Here is a 17,559-nt window from a genome sequence, read left to right on the forward strand (position 1 = left end):
AGGAACTCAAATTCAGCCTTTATTTTACAAAGCATAACCCGACATCCGGAAACACTGCATGTCTAATTCTGATGGTATCAAAATTTACTGTCAACAATATGAAACATGAAACCACAAAAAATCATAGTGTCATGTAATGTTGTGGACTACATTTTCTAAGCCAACTTTAGGAGTCTTATGTACCTCAACGTACTTAAAAGTTGTTTCTGGCCTTGTCTACTATATTTATTTATTTATTTATTTATTTGTTTTGCTACAGTTTATCTGAGGCACTTACAGTAGGTGAATTCAAAATGTCATTAGGGGTGTTTATTGCCTGGCATCTGACGATACGATTCGTATCCCGATACATAGGTGACGATGCGATACAGTACTATATATCTCGATATTAAAGTATAAGGCGATTTTGCAATTTTTTATATATATATATATATATATATAACTTAAGAAACAACTAATCTGTAAATGTGTACACCTTCATGAGAATATTAGATATGAAATATATTTTATTGGCATATTTTACACTCAAAACATTGGCTTTAACATGCAATGTGCCAACAACTTAAAATAAAATAAATATAATATAATAACACACAATCTGCCTGTGGCTTTTATACCAACTTTGACTTTAGTGCAACATGGCTTTAGTGCAACTTAACTGAGGTAAATGCCTAGAACAACAAATAAATGCAGAAAGTTAGTATTTTATTTTTAGATTTTATTGAAAAAACACAAGCTGGTCAACATACCCAGGTTGCACTTCTTTGTGCAGTTACAATGTCTCCTGCAGTGGAAAAGACTTTCCTGGTAAAATAAAGGTAAAAAAAAAAATTAATTAATTAAATTACAAAAAATAATAAAAATGTAATTATTGGAAAAAAATTAAAAATCAGTTTGGATGCATTCTGAATCGATCCAAGAATCGTACAGCATAATATCGCGATATATCGCCGAATCGATTTTTTTTCAACACCCCAAAATGTCATACTGTCGACAATCCCATCCTAAATGTGCGAGTGACTAATCAACAATAACCATGTTAGACTACCAAAGGGGTCACCAACCTTTCTGAAACTGTGAGCTACTTCATAGTTACTGAACAGTCCGAAGGGCTACCAGTTAGAAAAGATCTTCTCAAATACTAAATGTTCATGGTTACACATTAATTAGAGGCTAAGATAATAAGGAAGGCTAGAGGTAACTTAAAAAGGTGAGAAATGTTTAAGTTTTAACATGCAACACTTTATTTCTCATAATTTGTGCAATTGTTTCATTTTCATTACATTTCATAGCAAATTATCAGCTTCTTAATTTACTAACGACTAACAAACAACTTTTAACTAACCGTCTAACATGTAACATTTGTAAAATGTTACAACTATGTCATATTTTACGGAAATCCACTTTGCATTTATAAAAATATATTTCAAATATATCATATTATATATAACATACCACTGAACATACACATAAACTGCGACACCTAAAAACATTCGTCACAAGGTTTCAGTGAAAATAAACATTTAAAGATTTGTTACTAAAATTTTATTAGCAGTATTTAACTCTACTAAATACTAACAACATCTGTCATATGTATTTATCTTTGTGATTTTAAATCATGGAAAGTAAATCAGACTTTAGATGTAGTTCATTGGTGAGTAGTACATGGAGCTTTGTCCATGCGGTCTGAATGAATAATTTCAAACATGAATTAATCAGTGGTTATACTCATTTTAAAAAAAAACTACATAAAAAAATAACAGATATATTTAATGATACTAGTGCAGTGCCCGTATGAAGTATGTATATACTGTAATATAGGCTAACATACATCTGCAGCTTGCTGAGAGTAAGAAAGAGTTAGAACTACAAATGAACTTTCTTCTGTTGATTCTTGTTTTTTATTTTTTTTTTATCTTGCCATTGAAAGAGGCCATTAAGTCTCAAAATAACTTATCAATCGATCTTTATTTGTATAGCGCCAATTCACAACACAAATTTGAAGTTGCACACCCGTGAAACAAGCAGCAGCCATGTTGAAAGTCTCAGCTCTGTCTGCCCCTGAACCACAGAGATATTTGAGCCACAGACAGACAGACAGACACACAGAGAGACAGATACACAGACAGACAGATACACAGACAGAGATTCCTTGCTTTATAGATAGAATATATCAGTAGGTGCTCTGTTAAATACAAGTGTGTAACATACACACATTTCTCTAGTCAAAAATGTGTAGCACCTATAAAAAACGAAGCATTTTCCATACAAATAATGTTCTTTTTTATATTTTACCTGGCTTGGCTTCAAGGGCTGCTGTACGCTCACATTTTATCACTTGATCAGACTGAAGCTGCTGGAGTGTGGCGGCAGTGACAGACGTGACGCTGCCCTCGTGGCAGGCTCAGCATTCCTGGGTGAAAAGAGAGGCCTCAGTCGTCACCCTCTCAGTGAGCACCATTCCTCTGCTACGCTGCAGGGACTGCAGGCTCTCATAGTTCACCCTCCACCCAGCCTTTGATGGTGAATCATTACGTTCTAACAGACCTATGATGAGGTTGTGGAAACCTGCTTTTGATCTTAACAAAGGCTTTAACTTGATTTATGTGGTTATGGCATCAGAGTCTGAATGAGAGACGCAGAGAGAAATGTTCTATTTACTGTAAAGATACTGTTTACAGACTGGGATTCAGCCTCATGTGGTCTGTTCTATCTAACAAGGTGGCCCTCCGAATAAATACACATCCATCTCTTTACAAATCAAATCATGTCCATAGTTGCTCTCAAATACAGTGTGATTCCATCAGGGAGAGAGTTCGTTCACATTGGATGCAAAGGTCGGAAGTTCTGAGATTGTCTGGTCAGCTTTATAATAGGCAAGTAGGAGTTTTATGTAGAGGTTAACCGTTACATGTTCTCCATGAGTAGTCATGACTACTCTGGTGTTGTCATATAGTCCATTGACATTTCTGATTATTATTGATTTTTCTGACTGGGCATATCTGCGATGGTGTTTGCTGATGGAAATGGGATGGACGGTCTAGAACAGGGGCTCTCAACCTTGGTGTAGGGACCCCATTTGGGGTCGTGAAACACTGAGATGGGGTTGCCAGGTGACCTCAAGAAACTAAAAATACTTTTTTAACAATTTGAGCCCAGTTTTGCTTTTTTTTTTTTTTTTTTTTTTTTTTAACCATTTTTCTGCAACTTGCCATATTGTAACCTATTTTGTAACCTTTTTTTTGCCATATTGTTGCTCCTTTTTTAATGCATTTTTGCTACATTACTCCCATTTCTGCCACTTCTCCATCAAATTTCAATGCCTTTTCTGCACATTTTTTCCACTTTCAAGACTTTTTTGGAAACCCTTTCCACAACGTTTCCAATCCAATGTTGCATATATGTTGACCCATTATTGTCACTTTTAACCTCTTATCACCATATTTCATGCTTATTTTTGCCAATGTAAACAGATTCACGATTTGTCATGCCCATTATTTGCCAGTTTAAACTGCTTTTTCTGCCACTTTTCAGGTACGGGGGGGTCCCCGGTCTTTTGAGCCTCTTTTGGGGGGTTGTGGGCTGAAAAGCATCATGCATTGTGTTCTGGATTTGCTGGGATAATCTTCATGTAAACTATATGGGTGAAGCATGCCAAAGAAGAGCTAATTCATTCAGTGTTTTGATGGCAAAATATTAGCTTTAACTAAATTTTTTGGGGTACTGTGTTTTCAATTCAGTTGAACTTTATTTACAGTATATAGCGCAAATTACAACAAAGTAATCTCAAAGTGCATAACAAAAGATCCACTTGAACAAGCATTTAGCGACAGTGGGATGAAAAAAGTCCCTCTTTTTTTAATTCAGCGGAACCAGGTTTCAGAGGTGGCAGCCATCCGCTTTGAGTGGTTGGGGTCAGTGAACAGAAGGGCAAACAGAATATGATAGGAGGATAGACCATCCGAGTGTTCCAGACATGTTGAGCCGTGAACCATTGATCAGGAACCGCCAGCTCCAGCATTAAGACACCTGAAATTGAAAAAAGGACGAGGAGAAGGCACAGACTGCAGGAAAAACATGATACACTAGTTCCTAGTGGTTTGGTTAATATTAAACATCTTGCGGCATCCTCCATGCTCTGAAATGCTACCACTACAGACAAGGTTTCGTTTTGTACTGGTCGCACGTATTGATATATGGGGTGGACATTAGTTTAAACAGGCCTGGGCCAATAACAGATTTTGCTGGACGAGATATTATCCCACAAATTATTGCCGATAAACAATATTATTGTCGATTTTTTTAGACCAACTTAACCGCTGACGTAATAATGTATCATAAAAATGCAAGTACACCCTTTCAAATGCAATCAACTTGTATTTCCCATTAGTATTTTTTACCATTGTAATTGTAATTTGAAGAACTTTTAAATATTTGAAACAAATAAAATAAACAATTAAAACAAAATGCACTCTATATCTCGGTTAGCAAAAAATTGCACTTTAATAAAAATCACAAACAAAAACAATAAAATAGACCCGGCCTCTGTTAATGTAAAACCACACACAACCAAAGCAATAAATAAAATGGTTTATCAAGTCTTTCTCAAAAAACAAAATTGCACTTGCAATACATATGAAACATTGAGGCACAGAGGTACTGTATATAGTTGTACATTCCTTAACAGGTAACACTTCCAATCCAGTTAGAACTTTAGTAAACAATAATGCTAGTGGCCCCGCCTCCCCCTTAAACCATTACAGAATGGACCAAATAGTTTCTAGTTTACTCAGTTCATTCCACTATGGAACAAACATGCAGGTGCTGAGGGTGAACCCCCTTGTCATCCAGCCTGTTTGGAGGCCACAGACAAGGAAAACAAAATACTTAGACTTAGCTTGGTTGCTAGCCCCGCGAGGCATCCCCGCTTACGTCTCCACCTAAATCTGATTGCCTAGCGGTGGAATACCATTTTAGAGAAATTACGCTGCAGGTTCACTGAGAAATTATTAGAACTGACTGAGTTATCGGCTGTTTAATATCCGTTGCTAACACTAGCCTCTGCAGCCGAAAGGCGCTCCGCCAAATACGCATGAATATGGAAATATACCGAGGCCGGCAAACGAATTGAGTTCATTTTATTTACCGTCTGGTTAATTGATTTATCAATTATCGACCCAGGCCTAAGTGTAAATGGTGTGTAAGCAGTGTGATGGGTTATTTTACTGTTTTGTGTTTCTATTATAAACATCAGTACCCTGTTAACTGGCTTTCACTAATCTAACTTACTTTGGAATCCAGAGTTTTAAGTGAAAATGTTTTGCTTCTCTTTCTCTTTAGGATCTTGAGGTTATACAACAACACTTTTCTGACCATCACACTATCCATCATGAGCAGAACGTCTCTCGCCATCCTGTGCTGTGGTGAGCAAGTCATCGTTAGCAGTTTCCTGCACCATCGCAGGCTGGAGCATCCTCTGCCCCTGAGGGCTTGTTTACACAGCAAACACACTGATTACGTTACTTTGTCTGCTATTATGTGAAACTGCCTCTGCCTCACTTGCAGCGCTCCTCCTCTCCTGTGCATGCTGGGCCAGGCCAAGGAACAAGAAACCAAAGCAAGGTAGACATCATGGGCGAGCAGCAGGCCTGTAATCTGCATCATTCCTGCACTTATTGTTTACACTGGCATTTCACTGCAGACGCTGGGTTTTCAGAGCTCTGTGTGAAATGAATTCTTAAAGTGAAAAGAGACTAAAATAGTTGAATTGCATATGGTTATTTGGGAGGATTTGTTTCCATATCTGTGGGCTAAAATATAGATGGATACCAGTTTTAAGGATAACAATGTTATTTATTTATCAGTGTCTCTAAAAAAAAAAAAAAAATACACATTTAAAGACATCTCAAGCATTCAAAACATTACTTTTCTTAATCTTTTGAAATTAATTTAATGTTTTGTTTTTTATTCTACAGTTGTTCCAGAAATTGAATGTGACGTCAGAGCTGGAAAGATCAATCTCCCAGAATTCATAGCCAAATGTCCTCCCCACTGTAAGGAAACCAAGCAACAGGTTTATGGGACGGGTGTGTTTGCCTCCATCTCCAGCATCTGCAACGCAGCCATCCACAGGTGAACAGGGTCAATTATAATTGTAATAGTGTAATTGATAATTAATTACAACTATGGTGTAATTATAAAATATTTTGCTGTTGTAATTGTAATTGATTTGTAATTGAGCTCTCATAATTGAAAATTTTATAAAAACTTTTTAAAATGTTTATTTAAATTACAGTTTATTTAAACGCAAACTTGGGGAACTATGTTACAGTTCTAAGTTAATCATTAAATTATATTTTCTATCAAGTTTACCTGTCAGTTCTCTTTAGAACCAATTTAGCATTTAAAAAAATATATAAATCTAGGGGTGTACTGACACAAAAAAGGCACAGATGCCCACATCAAATATAATAATACCAATATTTTCATGGATAAAGAAGGCTAACAAGGTAACCAAGAGATGAAAAACAAATTGCATGATAGATTATATTTTTTAGTGTGTTTTACTGCTGATTTAAAGGTGCAGTCCGCAACTCTCAGATCCCTCTCTCCCCCTTCCTCCCCGCTGCTCTCTTGCCCTGCCTCCAAACTTTCCAAAGTCCCTCCCTCAGAGCTAACAAGCTAACGTTCGTCCGACAGCAACATCACAGTAATATAACATGCTCTGTTAAAAGCATATTACTGCAGCGCTTCTCTCTCTCAATGTGCACACACCTCTGCAGCATTAACACAGTGTCACTTACAGCAGCCCACACGAAGGCTGCTGCACGCACATGAACACATGCACTACAGAGTTCTAGTGTAACAATTACAAATCAAACATAATGTAAATCAAGCAGCAGTAATTATCTTTCAAGCAGAAAAGTTGCTAATTCCATCTTCTACTCCTCCAGATCATACACTTAAAAATGTCGGTGCTTCAGCCCCGGTAAGGGGGTGGGGACTGTGAGCAACGGCTGTCAGACACAATCCTGGCTCTGATTGGTTCTTTTTGCTCGGTCACGGTGCATTCTGGCAATCTGCCAAAGGCTGCAGGAGCAGCAGGGAGGCTCAATGAGCCTGTTTTTTTCACACACACTACTAGTTTCATGTAAAGCTGTCCTTACATAATGACAGCTTTAGCAAATATGACAAAAAGTCACTTTTATAAGAGTTGCAGACTGCACCTTTAAGACATGGGTCAAAACTGACCCATTATCATATGAGATGCTAACAGTAAGCTAACATAATAGGAAGGTTACGTTTTATGGGGTTATTCATTAATGGCTCTGTAATTGTTATTAATTGTAATTGAACTTTATTAATTGAGAATATAATTATAAATTACTTTCAGGGGAGAAATAATAGCTGAAATTTTAATGGTAATTGGAAAAATGTCGGTCACCTTAATGGTAATTGAATTGTAATTTAACATGGATAATTAAAGATGTAATTGTAATTGACAAATGTAATTGACCTTAACCCTGCTGTGAGCTGAGGCTCTGCTAAAGGAGCTGATGAGAGCAATGTGTCCACAGTGGTGTCATCACTAACATGGGAGGGAAGGTGATCGTGAGGAAGATGGCTGGGCAGAATGTCTACAAAGGCAGCAACTCCAACGGGGTGCGCTCGCTGTCTCTGCCCAAGTGGAGGGAATCCTTTGTTGTCTCAGGTATTTATGAACCATCAATATCACATCACTGCTACGTCACCGACTAACAATCGTCTTTGTTGTGTATCAGTGGGAAAACCCAAGAAAGGTGTCATCTACCCGTCCACGCTGGACTTCATCCCTTCAAGACCCACTTACATCAAACCAAGTGAGACCAGGATCATTTTGACCTATTATTAGTCATATCTTTATTCCAGTTTTATAACCATAAAGTGAAGGCCATACATCTGATTAATTATTATTTGCTGCTTTAGTTTTGAAAATGTGACTGCAGTTCAAATTAAGTCTTGACAATTTAGCTTAAACTACATCAGATAAACTCAGACACAATAATTAAAGTTACATTTGCAATGTCTTCCTAACACTGGTTCTCCTGAGGTGTTTTCTCTGTCTCCTGAAATCCCTCCTCAGCCTCAGAAAATACATGTTAAAGTTTTGGTTAATATCAACTTTAAACCTAAAAAAAAAAAAGAGTGCGTCCTATCAGTAGGTCGTGGCTCTGATATGTGTGAGCTATGTGAACTTTATCTGTGCAAGCAAGTGCAAAATGGTCTAGGGATGTCCCGATACAACTTTTTCACTTCCGATACGATACCAATATTGCAGCCTTGCATATCGGCCGATACCGATATTGATCCGATGCGATATCAGCACGAATCATACATACTTTTATGACTTATTTTGGAGTGTGGAATGTTGGAAAAGGCTTGATCAAGTGATGTAACTCAAACAGAGAACAATAGTCAGCAACAGTAGGCTACTTTGTTGGAGTGTGAACCACAGTCACCTATGGATAGAAGTGCTGGAGCGGAAAATTTTATCACCGCGCTTATATCTGTGATTTTAGATGCAGTCCAATAAAATCCGATATTTGTTTTCTAGCTGATATCGAACCGATATCCAATATCAATATCGGATCGGGACACCCCTAGTCCAAAGACTTAAATGGAGCTATAGGAATCCCCTAACTGAAACAAGAGCACCATTCCAAGTGTAAGACATGGGATCCAACATGTGTTCAGGTTAAACTGGTGTCCATTTGAACAAATGGTCCTGGTTTAATCAGCAGATGTTGACATGAGAACCCCCACCCCAACCCCAAAAATGTCTTATCAGCTACAAAATTATTTTGTTTCCTCACTTAAAAAACTGAACAAACATATTGTTAAAAGAGAAATCTGTCCTTTCCACAAGCAATCTTCAAATCATCATGTTTTGTTTATTAAAATCACTTTTCATACAATAGAACGCAGCTGCTTTTACAAAGACAAAAAAAGAAAAAACATCCATCCCGTACAAACCACTACACACAGACACACAGGGTGAAATAAAGACCATGGCACATGGCACATGGCTGGGTACAGAGGATCACCATCACTGAGGGCCACGAGACCGACAGCACCACTGCAGCCACGGCCCATCACAGCCCCTAGAGCAGAGGGCTCCCTCTGAGGAAACACTGGGATAGTATTCCTAAAAGATAAACCTAAATCTATATAAACAACAAAAAAGTACGATCTTAATCAAAGTGATTAAATAAAACAGACTTTTCCTTTCTTCAAAACCCGATAGGAATCCATTCAAATAGAATTAAAGCAATACATTTATATTAAAGCACATCACACTATAGGGAATCGTTTCAACCCAGAACAGGTTATAAGCGCCAGGAACCAAAATGCTGAGCAAAGTGATAAAAAAATACATTAAAAAGGCATATAAATGAACCTCCTGCTCATTGTCAAAGTGAAAAGCTCAATTTTTAAATAGTGTAAATAACTACAAACATGTATATTCAATAATATCACGGTTAGTCTAATAATAAACCTCCTGAAAAAGGAGAAAAAATGGAATAATCTGTGGGCGCTTCATCTTTTTCTGTGTTAAATATTTGTGTGATCATCTGTGATGTAATCAGTTTGGTAATGGCCTTTTGATCTGTACTAAGTCAACCATTATGTTTATGGATGGTTAACTTCCAGTAATCTGCATCGTCTGTTCAGCTAAAGGTAAAATAAACTGATTTAGAAAGATTATGAAAAGATGAAAAACATCAAGAGTTTTAGACTGACACACATGAGCCGTGTGTTTCTGGGATTAGTTGAACGTCCCTGCGTGTGACGCGTGTTGAGCTGAGCTCAGGTGGAGGGAGGCGTCGGAGCAATGCTGTCCGTTAAAGAATGTCAGGAATGTATGACAACACAGCGGTCGCTAGCATCGCCGCTCTTCCTCCACCACATCCGTCTCACTCATGGCAGCCTCCATCCGTCTTCTCCTTTTCAGGTCAAAGGGAGGGCAAATCACCTGCAGCCACCACAGTGCTGCCTCCAACAACACCTGAGCCCACCACCACCACCACCACCACCACTCCTGTACCAACCACCACTACCACTCAGGCTCCCACCACACCCGCACCACCTCCCCCCACCACCAAGACTCGAGCTGCTGCACATAAAGTCAGAGAAGCAGGTGAAGAACCCAAACGCACCTGTATCATTTTAACTCACTAATGACCAGCATTAGCCGCTTGTAAGTGGGAAGACTGGTGTGTCAGAACAAGCCTTCATTTGTGTGGAGCTGAGAGATGAAGATGGATTAGAGCACGTGTGTCAAACTCAAGACAAGCCAGAGCATCTAGTTCGGCCTGTAGGAAAATTTTGTTCAAAGTAAAAATTACAGTGAAAAAAACAGACTTTTTTTAAAAATTGACATATATATTTTAGATAAAATACGATGGGGTTGCAGTACTACATTATTTACAGCAATTTTAAATTGCAATTATTTTTAAAAACCTGGGAAATTTTCGCAAATTTTCTGGCAAATTGTGTTGCAAATTTCCACAAAGTTTGTTGCAAAGTCGAGGAATTTTCACCAATTCCTAACATTCAGGATTTTGTTTGAATTTGTGGCTTTTTCGTTCACAAAAACATTGATTTTTTTTTTTTTTTGTTCTTGTCCAGCCCACTACAGGCAAAAACCGGGTCGCATGTGGCTCTTGAAGTAAAATGACTTTGACATCACCTGGATTAGAGCATCTGGTGATTTGTTTTATAGATTAAAGTTTAATCAAACTCAGGTTACCAGGTAGAATCTGCAAAAATGGGTGAATTCCATCTTCTCCTCATAATTCCTACATTCTGACATTTGTACTTCAGCAGTTGTTGAAGTGAGTTTCATTCAGACTTCTGCTTTAGTGAAGGCAGCGGACAACCTCCTATTCTCATTCAAGTGAACCAATCAATGAGGAATCTCGTGATGCTGTTCATCTCACGTCATGACGTCTTCGCCTTTTGTTTAGAATTTCTCTCGAGAAAAAATCTCCAGTAAATCTCCAGTAAAAAATTCAATCTGATTTCATGTTTCATTTTGTATTTTGTACCAACTTCAAATTGTGATTTTATTATGCAAACTAAAATTGAATTCTAAGATTACTACAAAAAGTTATTTTTCATTAAACCATAGTATCCAGTGATATTATTATTATTATTATTATTATTATTATTATTATTATTATTATTATTATTATTATTTTTATTATTTTTATAAATTATTATTTTTATAAATTATTATTATTGATATTATTAAGTCCATGTCAATTAAATTCATTGTGTTAATCTAACTTATTGACTTAATTTAAAAAACTGAACTCATTTATGTTATGTTACCAGTTGAAACGATCCAGTTAAGTTTTTTTTAGTGTGTGAGAAAAAGTTGCAAAATAGACCCCAAGTCATAGAATACATTGAGGGAGGTACAGTAACCTAATATTACTGAGTGAAGTTAACCTCTCCAAATTAGGTGTGTTCAACCATTGTTGTACATTATTCAGAGTGCAGCTTTTCCAGCGTTTGTTGCAGTGGATATGAACATTAACTGGATAATACGTTTGGTTTATTCTTGTTCAGGATTTTGTTCTTGCATATATTGTGTCGATAATAACAAAAGTAACAGTCGCAGTCAGGTGTACTTACAGATTGTGAGGGTAGTTTTTTTCTGTAGTATTGTGATAATAATCCAGACAATATACAGTAGAGCAAGGGTCATCAACATGATGCCCACGGACCCCACGTAGCCCGCATGGACCATGTAAGGGGCCCTCAGGAGCTCCAGTCACCAATGAGCTCCATCTATAATCTGATTTACTTTCCAGGAATCAAACTCACAAAGATAAATACATATAACATACTGTATGTAGTTATTAATTAGTAGTGTGAAATACTGATGCACGTGATAAAGTTTTAGTGTTAAATTAACCATCTTTAAATGTTTAATTTCACTGAAACATTGTGACAAATGTTTTTAGATGTTGCTGATCTGGTGTTTGGTCAGTCGGTATGTTATATATATATATATATATATATATAATATGATATGATATACTGTATGTTAGATATATTTTTAAAAACGCAAGGAAGCCTCAACATTTCTTACCCTTTTAAGTTACTGCTAGCCGTCCTTATTATCTTAACGTGAAACTATTTTTAAGAAGTGCTTTTCTAACTTCGCCCAGCCCCCATCCCCAACCCCCCGCCCCCGGACCCACGACCAACCCCCACCTGCCCACGTGCTATGTTTTGTTTCGTGACTGTGACTGTGTTATCTCAACTGTGTTTTTTGTAGCTCAGAGGTTTTTTCCTGGTTATGTACTTTGTTCTCCTTGAGGGAATTCACTTCATGATCTGCTTTTTTCCCCTTATTTCCCCTAATGTTGTTTTTCCCATTTTTCATCTAAATACCTGCCTCCAAAGCCCTTGGTGACCCACAGTTCTCCCGCTCTTGTCTCCCATGTTATTTGTTCAATGTTGACTTTAGATACTGAAATTTTCTGTAAAGCACTTTGTGGTTTTTACCTGTGAAAAGCGCTCTATCAATAAAGATTACTTACTTACTTAATTACTGACTTACTGGTAGCCCTTCGGACTATACAGTACCTATGAAGTAGCCCACAGTTTCAAAGAGGTCGGTGACCCCTGATATAGAGACAGATATCATTAGAAATGTTTGATCATTCTTACTGAAACCATTATCAGATGCTAATCATGGCTGTTTTTTAGCAGTAACACAGCTTCAGTCACAGGTTTTGAGGTATGTGTGCAGCAGAGATGGGCTGACTGCCAGCTAACCAACAACCATCTCTGGCTTCACTCTCTGAAACATTATCCTCCTCCTCCTCCTCCTCCTCCTCCTCCTCGTAATGTAAGATGTTTGTGTGTCCTTCATCCAGGTAGCAGTCATCCATACCTCACCCATGTGGCAGCAGCAAGTAAGTATAAAGTCCAAAGCAAATTAACCCTTGACCGATTTAAAATGTAGCACAGCAAAGTCATCACTGTAGCCATTGGTTAGTGTCTACTTCAGTGATTAATGATGTCAGTGTTTTAGGTGTAAGCCCATGTTTTAAACGTCTAAACGTGCTCTTGTGTAGGACAGTCTCAGAGCGGCCAAGGAAAGTTTCCCAGCCAAGGTATGTCAGACCTCTCACTGACTCAGCTAATGGAGGAAAGGCTTTATTTTAACTACCGTGGCTTTTCTTTCAAGTATTCAGAGGAAGTTCGTTTCCCAGTCGATTCCCACAGCGGTTCAATGCAGGTAAAACTTTATTCAAACGCTCTCTTTCTGAACATTGTTCCACACTTCCTTCATTTCTCTGTTACTTTCTTCTTCTGATGTAATTTTCTATGTTTACATCAGTTTCAGAAAGTTTAAAACAGCGAGAACTGTCTTAAACCTCTAGAATTGGCATGATTTGTAAATAAATACATGACAATGCTTTATGAGTAGGTAGAAACTGTTTTTGTCCAATGTCACAGTAAGGCTATCGTTCTCCTCCTGCTAGCATAATGATGTTTTACAGGTAGGTTTGCACACGACTGTAAATTTTATTTAACTTTATAAGAACTGAACAAGCAGTTTCTGCACCTGTTCCAGGATTAGACACATGTCGAATGTGCCATGTTTGCATCTTTTATCAATCAGAAAATCCTATGATTAAATGGAAATGTGGGACGATATAATGTGATATTAAAACGTTACAAGATGTATCGTCGAGGGTGCTAATGTTAGCGTGAAGAAGAGGGTCGGATAAATTTTAAAAAAAAACACACAATATACTACACACCAGATTGTTGTGGTTTGTTTTTATTTTTTTACTATTCCTATCAGAGTAAGTATGTAAGCGTCTAAAGTTAAAGCATGACTATTTTTCCAACTGCAATTGTTTTGGTCTTTTTGCCCTTTCCAAAAACATTGTATCGTATTATTATCTTGATCCTTGTATCGTCTATTTTATCGTATCGTGAACCATATCGTGCCACCTCTATCATGTGATTCCTACCGGTTGATGGGAATGCTTTGCTGTTTGCATCATCACCAAACCACTTCATTTTAGGGAAATTATGAACTTCTGACACATGTAATAAAACTACAGTCGCATGTCGGTGCATGTCTGTCTCGTAGCAACACTACTGGCAAAGTTGAGACATTATTGATTGTTAATAAGCATATTTATCCGAGGTAACATAATTAGAATCCTGTAATATTGGATTTAATCTATTTTGACATCCGCAGATGTATTACAATCAGTTTTTCCAGAACGAGCATTAGTAAGAGTATTTTTTGATACAGTATGAGTACCTATTGATGAAAAAGCAGGTGATATTCTCTGGAAATTAAACAATTTCAGTGATGTTATAATATTTTTTCAATTAGGTAATGGCAATGGCAGATTAAAACCCTAGAACACATGCTATAGGTCTGTAGATGTGAATATGAAGGCAGCCTAATGCCACTTCTACACATCTGATATCACTCTTTTTTTCTCCAGCTTCATTTAAAACATAAACAAATGTATTAACAAAGCTGCTGGCATTGATTTTTTATTTTTCAAAATATTATTAGACTCGATATCAGTATCAGGACATCCCTATTTAATCTATTCTGACCTGATGATTCCAGATTTGTTTCCCCTGATCTTGTTGTTTGAGCTATCAGCTGTAATATCTGTTTCTATCCACTCATAAAAGAAGTTAGTTTGTAAAACGTTAACCAGCAGCATCACTTTCAAAAATGTGCTATTTCTAATCCAATATTGCGATTCTTGATTTTTTCCATGCTTTTCCTGCTCTGCACACCAGAATATTGTCTCCGTTAGAGCAGCTTTAATTATAGTGCATTCCTGAGGGAGAGAACATTGCTTTCCACTGAATTATTTTGGGTAAATAACAGTTTCAAACCAACAGTGGTAATGGTTCCCACACTTTTTTAACTCTTCTTCCACAGCCGCTGTTAAAATGCAGAGTCACTGAATCAGTTTTATCAGGTGTTAAATGGTTGGTTCCAGCTAGTCAGTGCTGTTTTAGATATTCAGTTACTCAATTCATAGTTTGTTTGGTATTTTTCTATTTAATCAGTAAAAAACTTGACAGTTAGCACATCACGTGAGAGGGAAGTTTAGTCAGATATGAAGTTTCAGGTTGTAATAGACAATTTAGATGGATTACATTTTAAAATTTGTTTTGCTTTTTTGTATTTATTCCATGTGTTTATGACTTATTTAATTAGATTTTTTGATTTGATGTGATTTTTGATTCAATGTGATTTTTGATTTGATGTGATTTTTGATTTGATTTGTCTTTGATTTTTGATTAAATTCGGTATTTGTTTCTTGATTTATTTTGGTATTTGATTTTTGATTTAATGTGATTTTTTATTTAATTAGATTTTTGATTTAATTTGGTATTTGATTTTTGATTCAATGCGATTTTTGATTTAATTTGTATTTGATTTTTGATTTAATTTGTATTTGATTTTTGATTAAATTATATCTTTGATTAAATTAAATTTTTGATTTAATTTGTATTTGATTTTTGATTAAATTATATCTTTGATTAAATTAGATTTTTGATTTAATTTTGTATTTGATTTAATTTTGTATTTGATTTAATTTGGTATTTGATTTAATTTGGTATTTGATTTAATTTTTGTATTTCATTTAATTTTGTATTTGATTTAATTTGATTTCTGATTTAATTTAGTATTTGACTTAAGTTGGTATTTTATTTTTGATTTAATTAGATTTTTGATGTGATTTAATTTGATTTAATGTAATTAACGTTATGACATTTAATAAACATTTTTTGGTCTCTCCAGGTGTACGCAGACCAGAGACAGGATCCACTATTCGACGACAGCCATCCTCTCCAGTCGGCATAGGTCAGCCTCATCATTTGTGCGCACACACACACACACACACACACACACACACACACACACACACACACACACACACACACACACACACACACCACTGTAACAGTAGCAGCCGGGGGGACAAACACCTTTATTGGAACAAGATTCCAGGCGTATTCTAAAGGTGGGACCTGTGGATTCACACCCATTAGTCCCTGTGATCTTCACCCTGGGGTCTCCACTAATCTGCTCCATCTAACATCCCAGTTAACATTCCTCTGAGGATCACTGCTGGTTTATGTCGTCAGGCATATCCTCTTATCCATATTTTCATTTCCATGATGAAATGAGTTTGAGTGAGTGTGAGTTCAGGCCTTTTTAAGGTGTCATGACTCATGCTGGGGGGAAAACGCCTTCAACTCTTCTCATATCATCAACAGCTGGCCTGCATTTGTGGATGCAGTCAGAGAAATGAAGCTCCTCTAGCCTTTTTTTCTCCTAACACTGTCTACTTTCTATCTGCCCGTTTCTTTTATCTCCTCACAGCTTATAACAGAGTCCAGCCGGCTCCACCTGAGAATTCTCCATCCGTGAGCCAACCCAAACCAGGTAAGTCTGAGCAGGATCTCCAACTCCAACAGAATAATCCACTGATTTAACTGCTCAGCCATACTGGGGTTGGACTGTAAAAGCCCATAATAAATGTTTTAAAGAGCAGCACTAATGTGTGCTGTCTGTGGAATAGTCCTCATTTAACTACAGACAGAAACACAAGCTGATTCTCAGTTTTCACTGGCAGAATCGAGGGAAAAGTACATGCAGTGAATGTATTATTTCATCCCAAAGGTGAGCGACATTTCAACATGACTCATCGTGTGCCATATTTTCTCAAAGCCAGAGGGAAACGTCTCATTTTTCAATAAGTCCATGAGAAGTCAGTGCAGTAATAACATCTTATATATGACAGTTCCCATCTGCTCCTGCCTCCTCTGCATCCTTGTAAATGCTTGTGGAGGTTAACACATGAAAGCTGGAGAACCAAAAAGCCTGGATCTGCTCCCAGTGAGACGTCTGACACTGAGCTCCAGCATCTGTGTCCAGTCTCCAACTCGTCAAGAATAGAAAGCTTCCTTCATCCAAACCAAAGAGGTTTGGCCCTCAGAGAGAAGGGCTTCTGTTTAAACCTCAGATAGACGTAAATCCATTTCCATGACACCATAAGGATACACTAAGTGGAAATGAAAGGTTTTGGGGTTGTTTTTTTTTGTAGCAGTAAAGAAGGCAGGGACTAAGATTAGTGACAGGTTGATAACATTGCAATGTTAGGTTTTTTATTGTTGGCTTCAGGGAAATTCTTCAGGATGTCAGAGGTCAGAGGTAAGGATGTGCCGCAGTTAGCGAGGTCACTGAGTCCATCCTAAGGACACTTTGGAAGGATGAAAGGTTTCTGACGTTGATGTTTTCAACGCTTTTGATTTATGAGGTGAAGGGGTTTCTTCCTTCTGGCTTTTCACAAACAGATGTTTGACTTTGTGGCTCAGATTACTCAATAATAATCTGACCATGTTCAGATGTCATTTTGTTGTTGTAAGGCAGTGGTACCCAACCTTTTTTTGGATTGTGACCTCATTTTGATATCACAAATTTCTGGCAACCCCAAATAT

The 17,559-nt window shown here is 37.1% G+C and overlaps 1 protein-coding gene across 4 annotated transcripts in view; it reads left to right on the top strand.

The window, feature by feature from the left end:
• The window catches only part of vit (vitrin), a 45,377-nt gene that overhangs the window by 6,622 nt on the left and 21,196 nt on the right, over positions 1-17,559 (top strand). For 2 of the 4 annotated variants that reach the window (XM_028469493.1, XM_028469496.1), the window contains exons 2-12: positions 5,342-5,423; positions 5,566-5,622; positions 5,976-6,132; positions 7,578-7,711; positions 7,782-7,859; positions 9,992-10,177; positions 12,933-12,971; positions 13,134-13,172; positions 13,247-13,297; positions 15,857-15,919; positions 16,442-16,504. In XM_028469493.1, the coding sequence (XP_028325294.1) occupies positions 5,342-5,423; positions 5,566-5,622; positions 5,976-6,132; positions 7,578-7,711; positions 7,782-7,859; positions 9,992-10,177; positions 12,933-12,971; positions 13,134-13,172; positions 13,247-13,297; positions 15,857-15,919; positions 16,442-16,504 (949 nt within the window). Of the gene's footprint in view, positions 1-5,340; positions 5,424-5,565; positions 5,623-5,975; positions 6,133-7,577; positions 7,712-7,781; positions 7,860-9,991; positions 10,178-12,932; positions 12,972-13,133; positions 13,173-13,246; positions 13,298-15,856; positions 15,920-16,441; positions 16,505-17,559 lie in introns of all 4 variants that reach the window. The other 2 variants (XM_028469495.1, XM_028469497.1) reach the window with 2 other exon arrangements.

The sequence above is a fragment of the Gouania willdenowi genome, chromosome 15 (genome assembly GCF_900634775.1).
Source record: "Gouania willdenowi chromosome 15, fGouWil2.1, whole genome shotgun sequence".
Lineage (NCBI taxonomy): Eukaryota > Metazoa > Chordata > Actinopteri > Blenniiformes > Gobiesocidae > Gouania > Gouania willdenowi.